We start from the raw sequence: 20,803 nt of genomic DNA, 5'->3' as shown, positions 1-20,803 counted from the left end.
AGGGCCGTTTCTCTCTGCAACTCCTCTCGCTCGTCGAATCGTGCGTTCTACCGCGTCCGACTTTCAGTGAAGTCGCGCTCAACTAATCGGCCCCTTTTTAGGGCCTCCCAGTGCAAAGTACGGCTAGTATACCGACCTTAGCCAACGACCTTCCCAGCCTAGGAAGTGGTAGTATACACGGCCTAGTCGTCTCCTCTTCCCCTTCTTCTCCACTCACCATGGCCTCCAAATCAACTGGAAGCCCTTCTTCTCTCAACCAAGGCCCCGTCCGCCAAGGAGCCTTTATCCAAGCCTCTGTTCTTCAAGACGCCGCCAACCAAGGTATCTTCCATCAAGAAGCCCTCAGCCAAAAAGCCGGCCACCAAGATGCCCTCAGCCAAAAAGCCGGCCACCAAGATGCCCGCAGCCAAGACGCCTACAACCAAGACGCCAACGGTCAACTTACCAACAATGGTAACAATGCTCTTCCTGATAATCAAGCTAATTCTTTTACAGCTTCTCCTCTGAGTAACCATGGGCTTGTTCCCACAAACACCGCGATATCTGAGACTGATTTACATAACCTGAACAACTCCCTCAGCCGTCTCCGAGACGAGCGAGCAAATTTCATTTCAGAGTTTCAGGCCAAAGTAGCCGAATTCGACCTCCAGCGTAACAAATATGTTACCGAAGCCAATGCCCGTCTGAAAGAGCTAGATGCCCACCTTCTAGCCATCACTCAAAATCTTGCTCTCACTAGAGCCAATGCCTTCATCGGCCCTCCTAGTGACACAATCAACGATCTAACCATGGATACCTCCGCCAATGGCGTTGAGCCTACCAAATACACTCTCGTGTCCTCCGCTCGCAAATCCAAGCGGAACGCCAAACGCCTCAAAACCATCTCCATCTTAGACGACAAATCTCTCTCTGACGAATCAGATTCTAACTCCGATTCAGACGATGTTCACCCTGGTCGCCCTCCTCCCACCTACATTAAGCAGACGGAACTGTGGCCCAATATCCGCAACTTTCTTGACTCCAACAGCATTGAAAAGAAGCGTGCTGTAGTAGCTAGTGACTCCATTCGCCTCTACCTTCTCTCAATTAACGATTTTCGTCTCGTCACTGCCAAACTGGATGAGAAAAACATCCAGTACACAACTCATCAACTACGACAAGATCGTGATCTCCAAGTCGTCATCAGAGGCGTCGCCCTCGCACTTTCGGACGACGAAATCATTTAGAGATCATCAAGAAGCTTCCCGTCAAATCTGTCTACCGCATGAGGAAAGGTGACAAATTATGGCCACTTATCCATGTCCATCTGGATTCAAACCACCCTTCTGCTAAGGATGTCTTCAAGTTAGAACTACTCGGCGGACTCAATGTCAAAGTCGAAGCCAAACTCAAGAACAAAACCATCCCTCAATGCCGTCGCTATCAAAGTTATCGACACACGGCCAACTACTGCCGAGCCCCTTAGGTCTGCGGCTTCTGCTCCAAAAACTATGCTACTTTTGACTGCAAACAAAAAGACAACCCGGCCAAAACTCCTTTACTCCTCACTGTAATGGTCCGCACCCCGCCTACTTCCGCGGCTGCCCGAAGGCACCGCAAAAGAAATAACCAAAGCCAAAACCTGTTAGACCTACCACTCTGTTCAAACCACTAGACAAACAGCTGTCTCCACCTCAACCAGTTAAGACTCTACCACCCAAGGCTGGCCCTCCTCAAAAACCGGCCGCACGGTTTCCTCCATCCATCCCCTCTACCAACGTACCAGGATCCCCCCTGCGTACCTACCACTCTACTTCTTATGCACAGGCTTCCACCCCCAGGGCCCATCCCCCACCACCTACAATTCACAGATCTCCTCCTCCTCTCTCACCAATCGGCCCCCTCGCCGATCCTGAAGTTGTCCAGCTTTTTCTTGCCCTCATCACCAGACTTGGCATCACCCCCCAACAGCTGCTCTCACTCTACCCCACCCAACAGTCACACCTCCCCCCCTTCCAATACCAGTAACCCCAGTCTTATTCTTCTGAACTAGAATGCAAACGGCATTCTAGCAAACAATAAAGTTGTTGAACTTTGCGACTTTCTCGCTTCTCAATCGGTCGATGTGGCTTGCATCACCGAAACACACACTACTCCTCTGAAAAAGCTCTTCCTTCCAAACTACACTGTCTATAGACGCGACCGCCCGGATTACTCTTATGGCGGCGTTGCAGTCATAGTCAAAAATTCTCTAAGGCACAAACCCATCAGCACGCCCACTCCCTCTTTAGAAGCTTGTGGTGTTGAAATCTCCCACATCAGTAAACCCCTTAGAATCATCTCCTGTTACTCTCCTCCAAATGCCACAAATAACCTAAAAGAACTTGTTCCCCTCTTCGACACTGATATCCCCATAATCATCGCTGGCGACTTCAACACCAAGCATGTTTCGTGGGGCTGTCGTGTCAAAAACTCCAAAGGTACCAAGCTGCTCAAATTGATGTACTCTCACAACTTCTCCATCGAGGCCCCTGCCGAACACACTCATTTTCCAGGTGATACTACCTTCAGTCCAGACATCCTGGACATCTTCCTCACCAAACATCTCAATCTTTCAAATAACCCACGCTCAATCTTCGCTCTTAGCTCCGATCACAATCCTGTAATCATGGAAATCCCCGGCTCCATCGAGTACTCAGCTCCAGTAGACACCAAAATCGACTGGCTTGCTCTCCAATATTATCTGGAAACCTCTTCCTTCAAGTGCCAACCATTACACACAACCACTAACATCGACAACGCTGTCCATACCTTGACACAAGAGATTAAGGCCAAAATTGAGCTTTCATCCAAGTCTTCTCCAATCTCTCAGACCAAACCACAAATCTCTCCCGAGGTTAGGGCACTCATCAGCAGAAAGAACCGACTGCGTAAGCGCTTGCAACGCTCTGGTAACGACTTCCTTCGCCCAGAACTCAATGCCCTCAAACGTGAGGTCAACGAAGCTCTTCAACACTCTCGCGAGTCTAGCTTCAACAAATACATCAGTAAGACTGAGTCCAACCCCAAACGCACTTGGAAAGTGATTAAATCACTTCGTAATAGACAACCCTGCTCTGCTCCCCTTTCCAGTAATGGACAGTCCTTCTCTGCTGACGAAGATAAGGCTAATATCTTTGCCGAGTCTTTACAAGATCAATGCTCCCCTTTTCCTGTTCATGAGGACTTCGCGGATTTCCACGCCCATGTTACGGCCACAGTTCGCAACTTCACTTCCACTAACCCTGACACTCAGCCTACCTCCCCCAAAGAGGTGGCTGAAACCATAAAATCACTCAGAAACAACAAAGCCCCAGGACCTGATGGTATCCCCAACGGCGTGCTGAAAATTCTCCCCCGCATCAACATCGTAGCCATTTGCAACAATGTTAACTCAATGTTGCGGCTACAATACTTTCTCACGGTTTGGAAGGAAGCAACTATCATCTGCATCCCTAAAGCTGACAAACTTCTGAACCAGGCGTCCAGCTACAGACCCATTAGCCTTCTCTGCACCCTCAGCAAAGTCACGGCGAGCATCATCCTCACTCGTCTCAACAAATTTGTCTCCAACAAAGACATCCTTCCTAACTTTAAACATGGCTTTCGCCACCACCATGGCACCTGCCACCTACTCCTCCGAGTTTCCGAATTCATTGCAGGCAACCGCAATCTCGGCAAACAAACCTCCATGCTCCTCCTCAACGCCAAACAAGCCTTCGACAGAGTCTGGCACGACGGACTTCTGTTCAAACTCATTGAACTCGATTGCCCGCACTATCTAATCGGTCTGCTCAAATCTTTTCTCTCCAACAGAACCTTCAAGGTCCGTGTAGGTAAACATCTATCTTCACCGCAACCTATCACCGCGGGTGTTCCCCAAGGTTCCAAACTCTCTCCATGCCTCTTTAGCATTTACTGCTTCGACCTCCCCACCCAGAGAAACATATTTCTAGCCCAATATGCTGACGACACCGCCGTGTTTTATACCGGCAAAGTCATCAAACACTGTACCTCTGTCCTCAACAAATTCTTACCTACCCTGCTCAATTGGTACCTCAAATGGGGCTTCCACCTCAACGAGGCCAAGTCCGAAGCAGTCTGCTTTTCTCGTCATCATAACCCTCCTGACAATATTTATGTCGGCGGTCACAAAATCCCATGGAGTAACTCTGCCAAATACTTGGGCGTAGTATTCGACAGAAAACTCAACTGGATTAAACAAATCCAAGCCGTTCGCAACAAGGCAAACGGTACCTTCTTCTTTCTCAAACCATTCTTTTCTAATAAGACTATCTACCAGCGCACCAAACTACGTGCCTTCAACGCCATCATCCGCAACATCAGCACTTACGCTATTCCTGTCTGGGGTACAGCAGCCCATCTTGATAAACTCAATGGCACTTACATGAGAATCCTCCGTAGCTCTCTGCAGTTTCCCTGGTTCATCAGAAACGCCCAAATTCTGAGGGAAACTGGTCTCCCCTCTATCCGCGACCTGCGGCCACCTACGCGAATAACCTTCGCGCCTCTATCTCAACACACGCCAACCCATCTATCAACTACCTAACCTCCTTAGTCAGCAAACCATCTAACAGGGTCAGAAGACCCTGCTCTCTCCTCACCCCGTCTTCCCGCCCCCCCCTTAACAATTTTCCGCTTCAGCGACCGCCCTCCGCCAGCCCCCACTGGTCGGACTTTCACTCCTGGTGGTTTATAACCTTCGGGTTGGTAACCGACGCGGACGGGTTTTAGCCGGTAGGCGCCCACGAAATTTCGTAGGTGAATCCGGCATATTCCAAAACCTCCATCTCTGGGAATCTTTTAAAGATTTCCCCTCCTCGGTCTATCAAAAAAAAAAAAAAAAAAAAAAAGCGACTCCAACCTCAAATCTCCGTAATATTTTGAGATTGTGTAGAATCAAACTGTTATTGCATATCGACACATACAATAAACTTTTCAGAATTTCATTACTCTTACTTATCAGGATATTTTCATAATCTTTTTAAAAATGCCAGTCAGCAGTGGAGAGTCTGAGTGAAAAATTGAATCCAACTCTGACTCTGAACAAGAAATTTTAGAAATCAATACCGAGGACTTAGAATATGTTTCAGGTCATAAAAGATTCTTCTTTCCTTTTATCAAACCATTCATTTCACGATCTTCACGATATTAGAGAAAATATTGAATTGAATGGAAATGATCCATTCTATTATTTTGAATATTTTCAACAATGAACTTGTAAAACTTATTTGCGACGAAACAAATCGTTTCGAAGTTAAAAATCCAAAACCAATGTGTAAAAATTACTAAATGGGTAAATCTGACGAGAGAAGATTTTCTAAAATTTATACCTCTTTCTATTCTTATGAGTCATGTGAAGGAAAGAAATCTAAAAGACTATTAAAAAACTTCTCCCACTTAATCAACTCCAATATTTCCAAAAATAATGACTCGCAATCGTTATTGTCAAATTTTACGTTTTCTACATTTTTCAGATAATAGTATTCCATCACATGATCCATTGAGAAAATTGAGACTTATTATAGATCATTTGATAGTTTGCAAACTTTTTAGAACCAGGACAAAAACTATGCATTGATGAAAGTTTTGTTTTGTGGAAAGGTAAACTGGCATTCAAACAATATCTATCTCTAAAACGCAATAGATTTCGTATAAAGATTTTTGAGTAGTTGGTTGTAAAACTGGAATAATATTGGACTTCATTATTTACACAGGGACGAATACTGATTTTGAAAATTTCGATTTAGGCAATTTAGGAGATGTTGTTGCTAATATGATAAGACTTTATTTCAAAGAAGGTCATATACTTTATGTTGACAATTGGTATTTTTTTCTAAAATTGAATGAATTTTTGCATAACAAAGATACAGAATTATGCGGTACGATAAAAAAGAATAGAAAAGGGCTACCGTCTTTAGATATGAAACTTGGAAAAGGAGAGATTCAAATCATACATAACATATAATTGGCTACAAAGTGGCAAGACAAAGAGAAAGTGTACATGATCACTTCAATTTATGAATTTGAATATTCAGTAAAAGGCAAAAAAGATGGAAAAACTAGAGAGAGCAAAATCAAACCATCATGCATAATAGGTTACTACAAAAATATGGGAGGTGTAAACTTGATGGAGAAATAACTGTCTTTGACCGAGACCATGAGAAAATCAACGAAATAGTACAGACAATTATTTTTTCATTCGCTTAATATAGCCTTCGTGAATTCTCATGCAATTTATAACATAAATAATACAAAATTATCTTTTCCAGAATTTCAAATAAAAATAGTTATGGATATTCTCAAATTGAAAGATGAATTAAATCAAAATAATAAATCCAGACCTGCTCGTCTTGAAGGAAAACATTTACCTGTTTTTTTTTCAGAAAAACAAGGTGTATCTTATACCAAATGCAAAGTAAAGGAGCAGAATCAAAATACCATTGCAGTAAATGCTCCATTGGGTTGTGTATCAATCCTTGTTTTTATGTATATCACACTAAAAGTGATTTACCGTAAATAATTTATGCGTACGTAAAATATGATTCGTATAATAAATAATGCGTATAATACGAATAATATGATCATTTACTAAAAGTGGATGAGTCAAAGTGAAAAAATGAAAACCATCAACACAAACACAAAACACTTGCAATCACGCGCGTACACATTCACATACATACACACATTCGCACACGCACATATATGCAAACGCATACACACGGAATCAGAAACTCGCTACGTCCACATCGTTGATTCTGGATAAAGCTAAGAGCAAGTACATTCGGGTCACTTTGTTATGGAACTGGCGATATTGAATTTCAATTTTCTAATACCAAAATTATAATTAGCAATCCTAAAAAGTCAAGTCGAACTTTTTTTCAGACTTCTCATACGGTTATTTCTTTGCTTGACCTTGAAAGACCTTCAAACGACGTCTAACAACCTTTGAAACTCCATAGAGACCAATTTCCAAGCAACTCTAATGTAATTAAATGAGTATATTTCAAATTGATTCTTTTACGTCTCAAGACGTTTAAAATCATCTAAACGTTAACATTGTTGTCCACGACTCCTTTTACGAAATTATTTGCGCCAAGAAAGAGAAGCACGAATGTTCCGACTACTTAGTAACCTAACAGGCTTGTAGGTTGCGACGTTCGTGCGCGACAGAGCTTCGACACAAAAATCATGCCGACCATTCGATAAAAATAAATTTTGTTGTCGGCCAACTTACAAATAAATAAAAATAAAAGAAAATACATTAACAAATAAGTGAAGGTTAGGTAATACCCCGCCTGTATCAGCAATCGGACGAGGCGGCGTCCTTGGAGAGGTGCTAAACTGCTGCAGACCGGCACAAATACTCACCCGCGCACCGGTGCCCCTCTGCGCCCAACAACGGGGACCATAGATCACTCTATCGTGGCACGAATGCTCACTGTTGGGCAAAAGGTCACCTCAGGTCACGCGCGCGATCGATGGCAGGGGAGAGACAGAGAAAACTCACACTGTCGCTGTTCCCGCTATTGATTCCGTTCCTACCATTGTTGCTGTTCAAAAATCTCTAGGCCATCAGTGGCAGCTAGTAAGCTGCCGAAGAATATACTGTGGAAGCCGGGGCAACAGACTAAGGGAAAATCACTAACAAAATGGTTTTCCGCACACAAATGAATAAATACGTTCTAGTACTATTAACAAAAATATAGTAGTAAAAAAATAGATGTCGAAAATTTGTAATAGAATTTATTAAATGAATTTCTGCATTTCTTCACTCTTAAGGTTTTTTCTTTGTAAACAAATATACATATCAAATTTGACGAAAACGACAAGAAACTAGACACTATAAAGAGTCCGTTCAAATTTGTTCAAGTAAATCCAATAAAACAATTATTTTATTACGAGCGAGATGAATACTAGTATCGCTTTTTACCGTGCAGAGCCCAATTCAATCCGCCCCTGAGTTGAAGAACCTTCTTATATAGAATCTCACTGAAATTCCTATATAAAAAAGTTATAACCTGCCGAGTAAATAATTTTATTCATGATTATTGGTTAAAAATTACTGCATAGGTTACTGTTATGACAGTATGTATAAAAGTATGTATGTATAGTTGTGAGGCATTGTATGTATAATAGCACAACTAATATGTTCAATGAATTCAATGTACAAATTAAATAAAGGAGTTTTACATTAATTTATCAATTAATTGTATGAATATAAAATATGTAACGCAACTCGTAGACATCATAACGCCCTCATTCACTTAATTACCTAATCTCAAAATTATATGATAAAATAATCTTAATGTAATTAAATTACATTTACTCTAAAGACATTATATTTCTTATGTAAGTTGTAAATTATTATACATAAAAATGTATCTCGTATGACAACTATGCGAATTGAAAACACTGAAAGAACTTGTACAAGAAATGACATAAGATTGTATGGTATTTATATGCAATTTCGTACTCAAATTTATAATCAAGAACTTGACCTTTATTTTCATAAAGATATCTACACAGTGTTAAAGATATCTACACATTAGAATTTTAATTTCGCTTATGATTTAATTTAAGCCCCAAATGGTATATTGATACAAACAAGAGATGAGCAGGCAAACAAGCTTAACGGCACTATTTTATAAATAGCTCTTTAGCTGATTTTAATGAACAGTTGTAATAAAAATCTAGATTACAAAAAAGAATGATTATAAAAATGAGAAAAACTTATACATTTTCTAGTTAGAAACTAAGTTGTTAGCGTAAAACAATATTAAATAATCACAAGTCAGATAAACATATGTGTATAACCAAAATGCCAAACAAAATCTATGGCCAATAGCCCCAAACTATGCCATTCATAGTATAAGGGAAAAAGGTAACCATGGTTTTTATAACAAAAATGAATTTTTTCAACTAATCTACCCAATGATCAGGTTATAGAACTTAAATAAATATCAGTATCAAAGCCTTAGAAATACAGTTTTATAGCCATTTTCTGTTATTAAATGTAAGTCTAACAAACGTACAGATGTTTTCACGTTTTATTTCACTAAATCAATTGCCACAATCAGTTTTTACAAATATTTAATTTTGCGTAATTATTTAAATTAATTTTTATAGGCAATTACACATAATAAAAGGATAAACATAGGTACTTTGTTCCCTTACGCTATAAATGACATAGTTTGGTACTAAGTTTCGTGATATCTAATCCAGTTTTGGCATGGGCCTTAATGATTTAATACAGAACCTTTATATAAGCTGTAGCATTTTGAAACAGTAGTTTCGCTGGTTAATGAATACAAAATAGATTTTTTGAATTGGATTAAATGGAACATCAAATACCTATATTAACTATGAACTTAATGAGACTGACTACATGGTAAATTTTCACTGGTGAATACAGTGAAATAAAACTTTGTTCATTATAATATGCTAATTTTACTGACTTTCATTCTGTAAATCAAAAATAATAATTTAATTTCAATCTATATTAAAGTGGATCTTAACATAGACATCATAAAAAATAGGTAGATGTTAACAAACAAGTAACCATTTATAACATTAACAATTTATTTTAACTTCAAGAACAGAAGAGGATCTCTCTTAGGTATCAATTTTTTTTATGTACATTCTTTTATTCCTCTGAAACTCTTCAACCAATTTCAATCAAGATGGGCTCATTAGAACTGAAATGGTGTCAAGGTAGTGCTGTTTTATTATTTATTTGATTGATGCACAAAAAATGAGGTTGAAATTGATCTTTTCTTTGAAAAATTATTTATTAAATATAAAAATTTAAATATAAATCACAATTATGATATTAATATATACATATTTCTATATATATAAGTTATTAACGCAAAACATATTATGTATTCAGTTTTGTGTTTACCATACTATATTAATAACCTAAGAAATTAATAAATATTTTTTTAACTATTGACAAAGTTATTGTCTAACATCATATCAATAATCCATAATTACTAATATACTATGACAAACTAAAAATTTACAATTTCTGAAATAAAAAACAAACTATGTCCATTTACACTTTCAATTACCTGTTTACTTTACATTCATTTAAATTACTAAGGTATACAAAAATGTTCAATGAAAAAAATTGATTATATACAAATTATTAAATATAAAAGTAAATTTATTTTAAAAATATAAAATGAAGTAAAATTTTTAAATGTACAAGTATTTAAATATATTTATTTTTATTTATAATAGTATTTACTTATATATTAAAAACGATTATTCTCATAAATGGAAAAATTAAAATATTTCATAAAAAATAAATATATAGTTAGTTATAATTAATGCCCCATAGTTAAATGTATTGTATTAAGCAATTTTTCAAAATAAACAAAGAGTTAATTCATTTGTCTTATGTTTTATTCAAATTAAAAATATGTAAAATTTCAAATATTTCTTATTATGTTAGGACACTTCAAATAATAAAATTTAAGAGTTAAGTCAATAGATGACAATGTTAATATTTAAGTTACAGATTAAAATTTAATTTCTTTGCACACGAGTCTGCTGTTGTTATACTACATCATTTCATTAATGTACACTGTATATGTTAAATGTATTAAAAGATGAAAATGAAGGTAAAATGATATACGTTAAAAAAAAAAATGCATTAATTACCAATTAACACACAATTTAACAGTTTTGTTTGATGACTTGTGAGCAAAGTAACCATTTATTTGTATGTAAATAATGAAACCTCTCACTACAACCTCATTAAAATTCATAAAAACATCTTTTTAATGAATGTCTCTCATTTGCTTACTATAAGACTTACCTGGTGAAACAGTTTTCTCTAGAATTTGTATCAACTGTATAGTAGTAGTGTCCATTTGCATAATTGTGTGATTTAGGATAATTACTGACTAATAAATAATAAAATAAACGAACGCTATATTGTCTTTGGAAAAATTTTAATTAACTAAAAGGTATAATGTTATCAACAAACAAATTTCATTAAACTGCCAAATTTAAATTAAAAGATGATTAAGATTTCAACCACAATGAACATAAGCGCTGAATTTTTCATGTACAATCAATTAAATAACTAGCAGAATATTGTTACACTACCACTACACTTATTTGTACGTTATACACCATTACATCATTTTCAAGAAATATTTACGTCTGTCATATTCCGTTCATATAATATACAAAACACTACAGCTGCAACGGAATTTCAGCACTTCCTTTGACCCAGGTCTATGGTCTGTTTGGACAGTTTTAAGTTTTTTTTTTTAAGGTAACACATGATTAATAACGTACAACGTATAACGTGCTTTATAAAAATGGCTAGACTGCAGCGCGCGACTTCGATAGTAATATATCGAAAGTGTTCCCTCAGAAAGAGTCGTTGCCAATTTCATAGGTCTTAAAAGTTAGCACCCAACAATTCAAATATTGAACAAATCTATAAACTAATTACACGATATGATTGGGCGGCTTTTAATTAATCACATATAATTTGTGCATCGATTATGCTCATTTTCTTTATGGAAAATACAGATAAAATTAATTATAGGTGCTGACGCTAGCACCCAAATTTGATTCTCCAAATATAGTGGTTTATATCGTGAAAATAATTTTTTACAATATACCAATCGTTAGCGCGTCTCACGCATTATTGGCACCCAACATAAAATTATAAAAAAATTATCATTTAATTAATTAAAATAAAACAATACTCTTTCGTATTTCAAAAGGTTAATATGACATTGTTCCGCGCATGCGTCTCGAATGGAACATTGTTGGAGACCCACAAGAAAAACGTGTACGTTGGCCACGAGCCATCACATTTTCTCATTTCATTTCATTACATTGATTTAAAAAAAATCTACTGGTGAAATAAAAGTGACAGTGTTCTACTAACAGACATTTTCTTCTGAACTAACATTTCAAAAACAATTCTATACTTTATAAATAAATTATAGTTTAAATTGTAACGGGGGAGATAAATCTGAAAATGGGGAATTTATTTAAGAACAAACTCCCACGATGCAGAGCAAACCGCCACTCCGTTGAACACGTATGATAATACGTGTATTCGCCTTAACGTCAGGTGATTTATCCTAGTTGTCTTCTATCGATCGCAGTTGAACTCACCTTAAGTCACGTGTCTTGTTACACTTGATGAGTTTTAAGTGTGAGCGACTTTACTCCTAATCTTCTTAATCCCCTAGATGTAATTGGATTAAAACCTAAGCCTGTTTCAAATACTTAAGCTACCAGGAAAATCAAATGACGAAAACGGCGAATTAATTTAACAGACTTTAATTAATAAAAAAATCACTATAGTCTTTGTTGGGCCGAAAGACTGACACACGAAAATAGGATTTTACAATTTAATTATGATCGGTGAGAAAGATAGATAGATAGATAGATAAGAATTTATTCACCGTGATGGCAAAACATAAAATACAATAATATATAAATATATACAGTAATTGTCACAGCTTTAGTTTACATTATGCCGTACCGGCATCACATTTCATCACAGTTCGATTACAATTTTAGTTCCTCAGTCAATAAATAAAATTATGATTGTGGTTATTACATTAAAATAAATAGACTAGGATTTGACTAGTTCACAGTTCGATATTCCAGAGGAAACAATAATTCTTATCACTACAGTCTAGCTTACTTATAACTAGTAATGCAGTCAAAAGTTTAGGCTAGTTTTCGTCATACAGACACAAAACAGCACAAAAAATAAATAAATAAATATAATTCACTACAACACGAAAATAAATAACTGTATAAACATTCATACAGTAATCTAATACAAATAAAAATACTCCAGAGGTACCACCCTACGCCCTCAATGACGCAAAGTATCCGCGCGCCCCCCTCTTAAAGCTGCTAAGCGACGGCGCGTGCCGCAGGTCAGATGGAAGAGTGTTCCAGAGATGGGCACCCATCACCTGGAAAGACCTGCGAGCCGTCAAAGAGAGAGAGAGAGAGAGTAGATTTGAATTCTACCGCGAACTAACGCACGACGCGAATACAAAAAATATAACGCTATCACGAATAGACAAAATACCGAATGTATTTTGTTTCGCTTAATAGGACGGAAGGTGCACCTACCATGCGGTGCAATTACGGTGATCAGCCGTAATTGTTGCAAAATTATCAACTGCCGCTGCACCTCGATTAATCAGCTGCACTGCATCAATTCGCCTTTATATGCTGCAAATCTGCTGCTTCTGCACCGCTGCTTGCTGCTGCAATACTATTGTTGCACCCACGCACGTATTAATTCAGAAAACTAATTATTTTTGCGAATCTAAGTGCAAAATACAAATCGGCGGTAAACTCGCGTAAACAGCGTAACGCTTATTCAAAAGATCGCGCGCCCCCTCTCTCTCTCAATAGTTCGAACTAACGCGCGAGAAGCAGAATCGCGAACGGTTCGATTAATTAAATCGACTACCGTTGCAGCCCCCTCTAAGTCCTGACTACCCGGGCAGGACGAATACCCGCGATTCTCCGTCATCAGGAGCCTGAAAAAAATAAAGAAGGAAAGGGACCAAATAACAAACTCCCTTCTTTCTTTTGGCTAAGTTTATTGCCCTCCAGGGCCTACATCATCGTTTGGCTACACCTGGCGCTCGATGTTTTGGGTAGCGCAAGTGTGTAGCCTTCTTCAGGTACCGCTGGGAGTTGGTCACCGCAGGCTCCCCACAAATGTAGCAGCCCCTCAACTAAATCGAGATTGAGCAGCCTCCCGATCTTGTGTAGGCTGCTCAGCAGTAAGAGGGGACTGCTGGACGTGGGCTCCTTGGGAGGCGGTTATAGTAACGCCTCCCACCGTGGCGGTCGCACGACCATCTTGGGACCTAACCACAATTGTGGTATCTGGAGCCATACGCCCGTCCACATGGACCGTGAGCATTGGTCCAACGTCAGTAGCTCCCGGGGCTCTCTACTCCTGAGTCGGCGCCGGGAGAGCTGCGGGGAACTCCTGTCCTTTATCTACCCGCAGCAAGGCCTCTCTGTAGGCCCTCTGACGCTGAGCCATCTCTGCCCACTTCCCGAGCAGTTTTTCTGCTCCCTGGCGGCTCATGAAGCGTCTCAGGTGCTCCTGCACCTGAAACTGGAGTTCTTTAGCGAACCGCCAGGCACTCTCCACCTCGTTGATCCCTAGACGTACGTGTCTGAAGTCGAGGAGGAGAGTAGGCTGCTCCGGGAAGCGGCGGTGGTTGCAGACCCAGTGCGATGCCCCACAGGTTTCCCTGGGTCCTGGGCACTGGCTCGCACTGTCCGACGTCTGGGGTACGTCGGACTTGAAGGTCTGCACCCCCTGGTCCACTGTGGACTTGGGACGTACGACACTGGCCTTGTCCTCCGTCTGTGTCGAAGCATCCCGGGAAGCCTTCTTCGGGGCGACCCACGATGAGTCCCGGAGAACGTCTGCCACCGATGCATTATGACACTCCCTTCGGGTGGTCCCCTCCAACTGGACCCTGGCGAAGCTCCGCAGATCTTCAATTAACTTCGTCGCATTAGGGCCCAGCTACAGATCTAACAGCATCTGAGTGACCACCCCGAACGTTTCCTCTTCGACGACGATTCTTCGGTCCATCTGAAACATCTCGAATGAATCTCCCGGCGCGAAGAAAAACCCTAACATACGCCGATATCCCACCGAGTTATACGTTCCTTCGCGATTGTTTGCGGGAACGTCTTGGCCCGCATCGGTTACCGTTTGAGTTTATCAGCCCAACCGTCCTTTGCACGATGGGCACGGTCTTTCGAGGCCTACCTCTCCCTCTTGTTTCCTTCATGGGAGAGTTGATGCCTCATACTGGACCGGTGACCGTCTCTGGGACCTTTCAAGGTCGACCTCGACCTCTCTTGGTTGGGGCAGATACCGGTAAATCCGACGTCTCGGTGGGATCCTTATCTACGGCCGTGGGGGCTGCTAATTCGATCCGCTCGCTTGGTAAATCCTTTCCCGGATCTTCGCACGCATTCGCCGAATAGTTCGCCTCCTCCGACTATTCAACTTGCGGCTCGAGAGGATCGATGACCTCCTCGCTTTCCTCATCCTTACCCGGACCGTAGTACTGTTTAAGAATTTTGGCATGGAAGAGCTCGGACAGGATCTCCGGCTGATTGCCTAGTCTGTACGTGTTGGATCCACAAACCTCTTCAATCACATACGGGCCGGCATATTGCGGCGCCAATTTGGCTGGAATGCCTTGGGCAGCCGAAGAGAGAATCCTGTTTCTCTTCCAAACTCAATCTCCGACCTTAAACTCGGGTCGCCGTCTCTTCCAGTCATAATAAGCCGCCTGACGCGCAGCTTCCTTCTTTGACTTGGAGTTGGCCCTCTCCCATAAATTAGGAAGCTTCTCCATATCTTCAGCCCAATCCACCACCGCTTGACCCTCCGAACATTCAAGGGCCTGCTGATCTTGGGCTCTTCTGAACGTCAAAAGAGGTACCGGCTGACATCCAAACATGAGCGTCGCAGGACTATATCCCGTGGCGCTATGAGTTGCCGAGTTCAACGCGAAGTTGAACTCTGACAGGTGTTCATCCCAGCTCTTCTGATCACGGCTTACGTAAGACGTGATCATGGTTTTGAGTGTCCTGTTTACTTGCTCTGTGGGATTCGCTTGGGGATGATACAAGGGAGTCAAGGCGCGCTGGATGCCATTCGTCTGGAGGTATGAATCGACTTCTTGATTCTTGAATTCGGTTCGATTATCCGACAAGAATACCTCGGGCGCGCCAAACCTATTGACAATTCTCTCGTGTAATCCCCTTGCGATTGTCTTCCCATTGGCTTTGCGTATTGCAACACACTCTACCCAGCGAATAAACAAGTCTACAAAGACTAAGATGTACTCAAAACCTCGAGAACTTTTGCGAAATGGACCAGTGATATCACCGGCCACCACCTACCAGGGTCGTAACACTTGTCTACAACCCATCAGAGAAAAAATTTCGTGCTCAACCCCCACGGCACAGCCTAAAGCCTGACCTCCGTCAGGAATCAATCCATTAACGAGGTCTTCTATTTCCTCCAGCTGTGTTTCCGTGGCCTCCCACAGTACTACCGGTGCGAGAAATGCCGTACCATCAATTCCAGCTACTTCCATTGGTACTTTCACTTGGGCGTTCTTAAGCCATAACTCATCCTCGTCGGGATCCAAAACTGTGCGGAACTCTCTTATAAAGTTCGCGCCTACGTAGCAGTCGTCCGTGAGCAGTGGCGTAATGGCGACTCTGATTTCCTTCGTGATTCCACCTACTTTAAAGGGGAACATCACGTGACCAATTATAGGTCATGGTCGCCCATCAGGGAGCCTTGCATCGCCCGCTCTGGTCACATTCAATCCGAGTCCCATCTACGATGCCAATCTTAGCCCTAATTAACCCATGACCGTGGATGAGGCGCCGGTATCATAGAGTGCTCTAATTTTAAAGTCACCTATGTCTACCCGCAACCACTACCTGGTCTCATCCTCAGGATCATATCCACGAGTCGCATCTTTACCTCCTATCGTCGTGCTTTTCAGCGGCTTTATCCCTCCCGCTGCTCCGACGACGGTGGGCTTGCTTCTACTCGTGGATCCTATCGGCAGAGGAGCTTTTTGTGTGGAGAGGATCTCCCTGGATTCTTCCCCCTCATCCACAATTTGTATGTGGCCATCTGGTCCCTCCAGAATGACCACTCCTCTATTCTGCCGAGGGCTGGCATCCGGTTCGATCGTCTTCTGCTCCAACATACCGCGAGGACCGGGGGTCTCTTGATGCTCTTCCAGCACCTGTTTAGATCCTTGGGTCGCCGACAACTTGCAGTTTCCCATCGGCGACCCGCAGCGAGAGGTCGAATCTACTGGAGGCGCGAAGATGACCTCTTCTTTTCGCTCTCCTTGCCGTTTCCCTTGTTGCAATCTGGGCAGAATTTACGACTAAATCCCAGTTTGCCACAAGCGGAATACTGGAGAGGCTTGGTGAAGTCGATCTTCCGCCTCTGTCCTTCTCGCCGCTCGCCAGGAGACCTGGGAGAAGGAGAATTTTTCCTTCCCCCACGCCATCGGCTCTTACGCTGTTCTGGAGGGCTGCCTTGCTTTTCATTGGCCAACTTGCGCAACATCCGCTCGATGCCCTCCAGACGCTCTTCCATCTTCTTATCAGAAGTAGAAGCTTGCGTAACCGATACCGATGTTTGTTCGGTAGGCCTCCTGGCAGGGTTCTCCACGCCCTGCCCGCGCTGCGGATCTCCCTCCTTCTTCGCACGCGCCTTCCCTTCACTGGCCATTGCAGCGGTTTGGGATTTATTACCAGCCGTTCTTTTGCTCGGCTGGTAGGCGTGCTGAGGGAAAATCGTCGAGTTGGGATCGACGAACACACGTGGACGATGACCGTAAGATTAGGTGTTCTGTACCTCGGTCGCCCTCCTGTTGAATTCGCGTATCAAATTCATCTCGCTCCGACGCAGCTGAATCTAGATGTTTGGGAGGAGGTTTGCATGGAGTAGGTCTAATAACCTCTCCAAGGCCATCGGTGGTTCTAGTCTATTGACAAGAGCCACCAGGTTGGACACGTAGTCTCGCACTAGTTCGTCCTCATCCTGGAACCGGTTCTGGGCTTCCTGCAACAGCCTTTGTTGCTGTTGCGTACTAGTGCCAAACCAATCCCGGGCGTCAGCGACGAACTCTGCATAACTAATCCACTGGTACTTGTTGTTATCGTACCAGTTCCTCGCGTTACCTTCGAGGATCTCTGATACGGAACAAAGCACTTCGTCATCAGTTAGCCCTGCGCCCACGCGCAGATCTTCCAACCTTGTCAGAAACGTATCTACGCTCTGTGCCCTACTACCCGCAAACCTCAATTTCCATCCGCGGACAATATATCCAACATCTCGGGTTGTGGAGAGCCCTGAGGATAGTTGAGGACCGGTGCCAGACGATCCGCTTTGACTCCTCTGTCGAACAGGTGCGGATCTCCCATATTCTTCCGGATCCTCTTCACCTCCTCTTCTTCGGAGGGCTTCCGGTGGGGTGACGTCCCTTCTTTTGGGTAGTGGTCTTAGAGGAGCCGGTATGCTTCCCGGAATCCGAGAATCGTAGTGACAGGTGAATGTGTCCTGAAAGTCCACATTACGTCCGGAGCGCGGTTGAACCGAGTCGCGCTAAGAAGAACGGCTAGCATTGGCTATCTTATGCATTGCGCAGCTCTCGTATTCTTAAGCGCATATCCTGTGCCTCGCGGTCCGCACACACCTGTATTCCCTGCAGAGTCTGAAGGGTTTCTAGGATTCGACCAACCAGCTTGCGGTTGCGGTCGACTCCCTCCTTCAGGTACTCTATGTCCCGGAAAGCTTCACTCAAGGATAATTCTTCCTGAGGTACCTTCCGGGTGCAGGATTCCTGCGACCTGAGAACCGGATTGCTCCGTCTCTTCTCCCTCTCCTCCTGCTCCTGGGTGCGTAGGGCCTTCTGGATGAGCTCATCCTCTTCTTGGCGGCTGGCTTCACCCTCATAGTCTTCATCCGGACAGGCGAATGTCCTTGACATATCTGTCAAGGATATTCCCCCCTATTGATGATCCTCAGGGGATGGTCGCTGTTCTCGTTTACGCTGTGGGTTTCCAACTCGTCACAGACTGTGTCGAGCCACGCTTGTCGGGTGCGCCTCCTGCGCCCCGCCACCTCTTTACTGTGCGTGGTCTCCTCGAAATCTGTGACGGTGTACTCTCCTAGCAACCATCTCTCAAGCCTACCCGCCTGCTGGAGGACACTTCCATCCTTGTGTAGCTCTAAATCCGCCAAGTAGCGTTCGCGCTGTACGAAGGTCAGCTCTAATGCCCAATTGTCGATCTGAGCTGACAACAGAGCCATCTTGCCTCCGCACAGGTGTAGGATGCGGTCGAGGTTTGAAATTATCGGCCTAATCGACACCTACCGCTTCCTATCACCCAAGGTATGCGTGGGGTATACACTATTTAGTGTACCTACCCTTAATGCCTCCTTTTTATAAGCCACAAACTCGCGAGATTATGAGCGCGTGCAGTCTCCGCAAACTATCTATAATATTATAAATATATCCTACCTAAGGTCGGAGCCTGCTGTTTGCTTGCTCCGCCTGGCTAATATTTTTGGACTGCGCGCTTAGGTCGTGCTCTCTGCTTTTATCGTCGATCAGGTGCTTCCAATCCCCATTTATCCACCAAACTATGTCTAAAATGGGTTAACACCTGATTACTCCGAACGACCTGAAATCACTTCGACAGACTAATAATTATCACTTTCTGCTCTTTTTACAATCAACTTAACAATTTATAAGCAAAAAATTCGAAGTGATTTCGTTTTTTCCCCAGCAGAGGGCGTACCGCTCACGATCTCGCGTTATCACCCGCTCAAACCTTCCAAGCGCTCACGCAATCGTCTCTCTCTGTCGTGCGTCGATTACCTTCGACGCACAATCCTATTCGCACTAAACGGATCTTAATACCAGTTGGGCGCCATGTAACGGGGGAGATAAATCTTAAAATGGGGAATTTATTTAAGAACAAACTCCTACGATGCAGAGCAAACCGCCGCTCCGTTAAACACGTATGATAATACGTGTATTCGCCTTAATGTCAGATGATTTATCCTAGTTGTCTTCTATCGATCGCAGTTGAACTCACCTTAAGTCACGTGTCTTGTTACACTTGATGAGTTTTAAGTGTGAGCGACTTTACTCCTAATCTTCTTAATCCCCTAGATGTAATTGGATTAAAACCTAAGCCTGTTTCAAATACTTAAGCTACCAGGAAAATCAAATGACGAAAACGGCGAATTAATTTAACAGACTTTAATTAATAAAAAAATCACTATAGTCTTTGTTGGGCCGAAAGACTGACACACGAAAATAGGATTTTACAATTTAATTATGATCGGTGAGAAAGAGAGAGAGAGAGAGTAGATTTGAATTCTACCGCGAACTAACGCACGACGCGAATACAAAAAATATAACGCTATCACGAATAGACAAAATACCGAATGTATTTAGTTTCGCTTAATAGGACGGAAGGTGCACCTACCATGTGGTGCAATTACGGTGATCAGCCGTAATTGTTGTTGCAAAATTATCAACTGCCGCTGCACCTCGATTAATCAGCTGCACTGCCTCAATTCGCCTTTATATGCTGCAAATCTGCTGCTTCTGCACCGCTGCTTGCTGCTGCAATACTATTGTTACACCCACGCACGTATTTGTTCAGAAAACTAATTATTTTTGCGAATCTAAGTGCAAAACACAAATCGGCGGTAAACTCGCGTAAACAGCTGAGGCGTAACTGCTTATTCAAAAGATCGCGCGCCCTCTCTCTCTCTCAATAGTTCGAACTAACGCGCGAGAAACAGAATCGTGAACGGTTCGATTAATTAAATCGACTACCGTTGCAAAATATCTCTATGCTAACCTATAATCTGAGTTGTTCAAGGTGTTCGTCCTCCGAGACCTGCTCTTACGCAGTCCCAACATGGACGATCCTAATGATATGGACCCCCCTAACGTAAATTTACACTCCCCTGCGAATTTATATACTCAACCGATTATTGGAGACACCGAAATGTCACTCATCCAACCGTCCTCTCCCTCAAACACAACAGAAGAACAAAAACACAAAAAAAAACCCCGCACACCTACCTACCGTCTCCGAGATAACATAAACAGACACAAACTCCCACACATAGACAACTCACCCAATAACC

At 42.2% G+C, this 20,803-nt stretch overlaps 1 protein-coding gene across 4 annotated transcripts in view; it reads right to left on the bottom strand.

The window, feature by feature from the left end:
- LOC131665082 (importin subunit beta-1) overlaps positions 1 to 11,340 on the bottom strand; it is a 534,754-nt gene extending 523,414 nt beyond the window's left edge. For all 4 annotated transcript variants that reach the window (XM_058936708.1, XM_058936715.1, XM_058936699.1 and 1 more), the window contains exon 1: positions 10,865 to 11,340. Coding sequence is in view for 2 of the 4 variants with exons in the window: in XM_058936699.1 (XP_058792682.1) it covers positions 10,865 to 10,925 (61 nt within the window). In the remaining 2 variants the exon portion in view is untranslated. The remainder of the gene's footprint in view (positions 1 to 10,864) is intronic.
- Positions 11,341 to 20,803: the final 9,463 nt, after the last annotated feature.

The sequence above is a fragment of the Phymastichus coffea genome, unplaced genomic scaffold (genome assembly GCF_024137745.1).
Source record: "Phymastichus coffea isolate CEN01 unplaced genomic scaffold, Cenicafe_Pcof_1.1 PCOF00003, whole genome shotgun sequence".
Taxonomy (NCBI): Eukaryota; Metazoa; Arthropoda; class Insecta; order Hymenoptera; family Eulophidae; genus Phymastichus; species Phymastichus coffea.
This window is presented reverse-complemented; position numbering and strand designations above follow the sequence as displayed.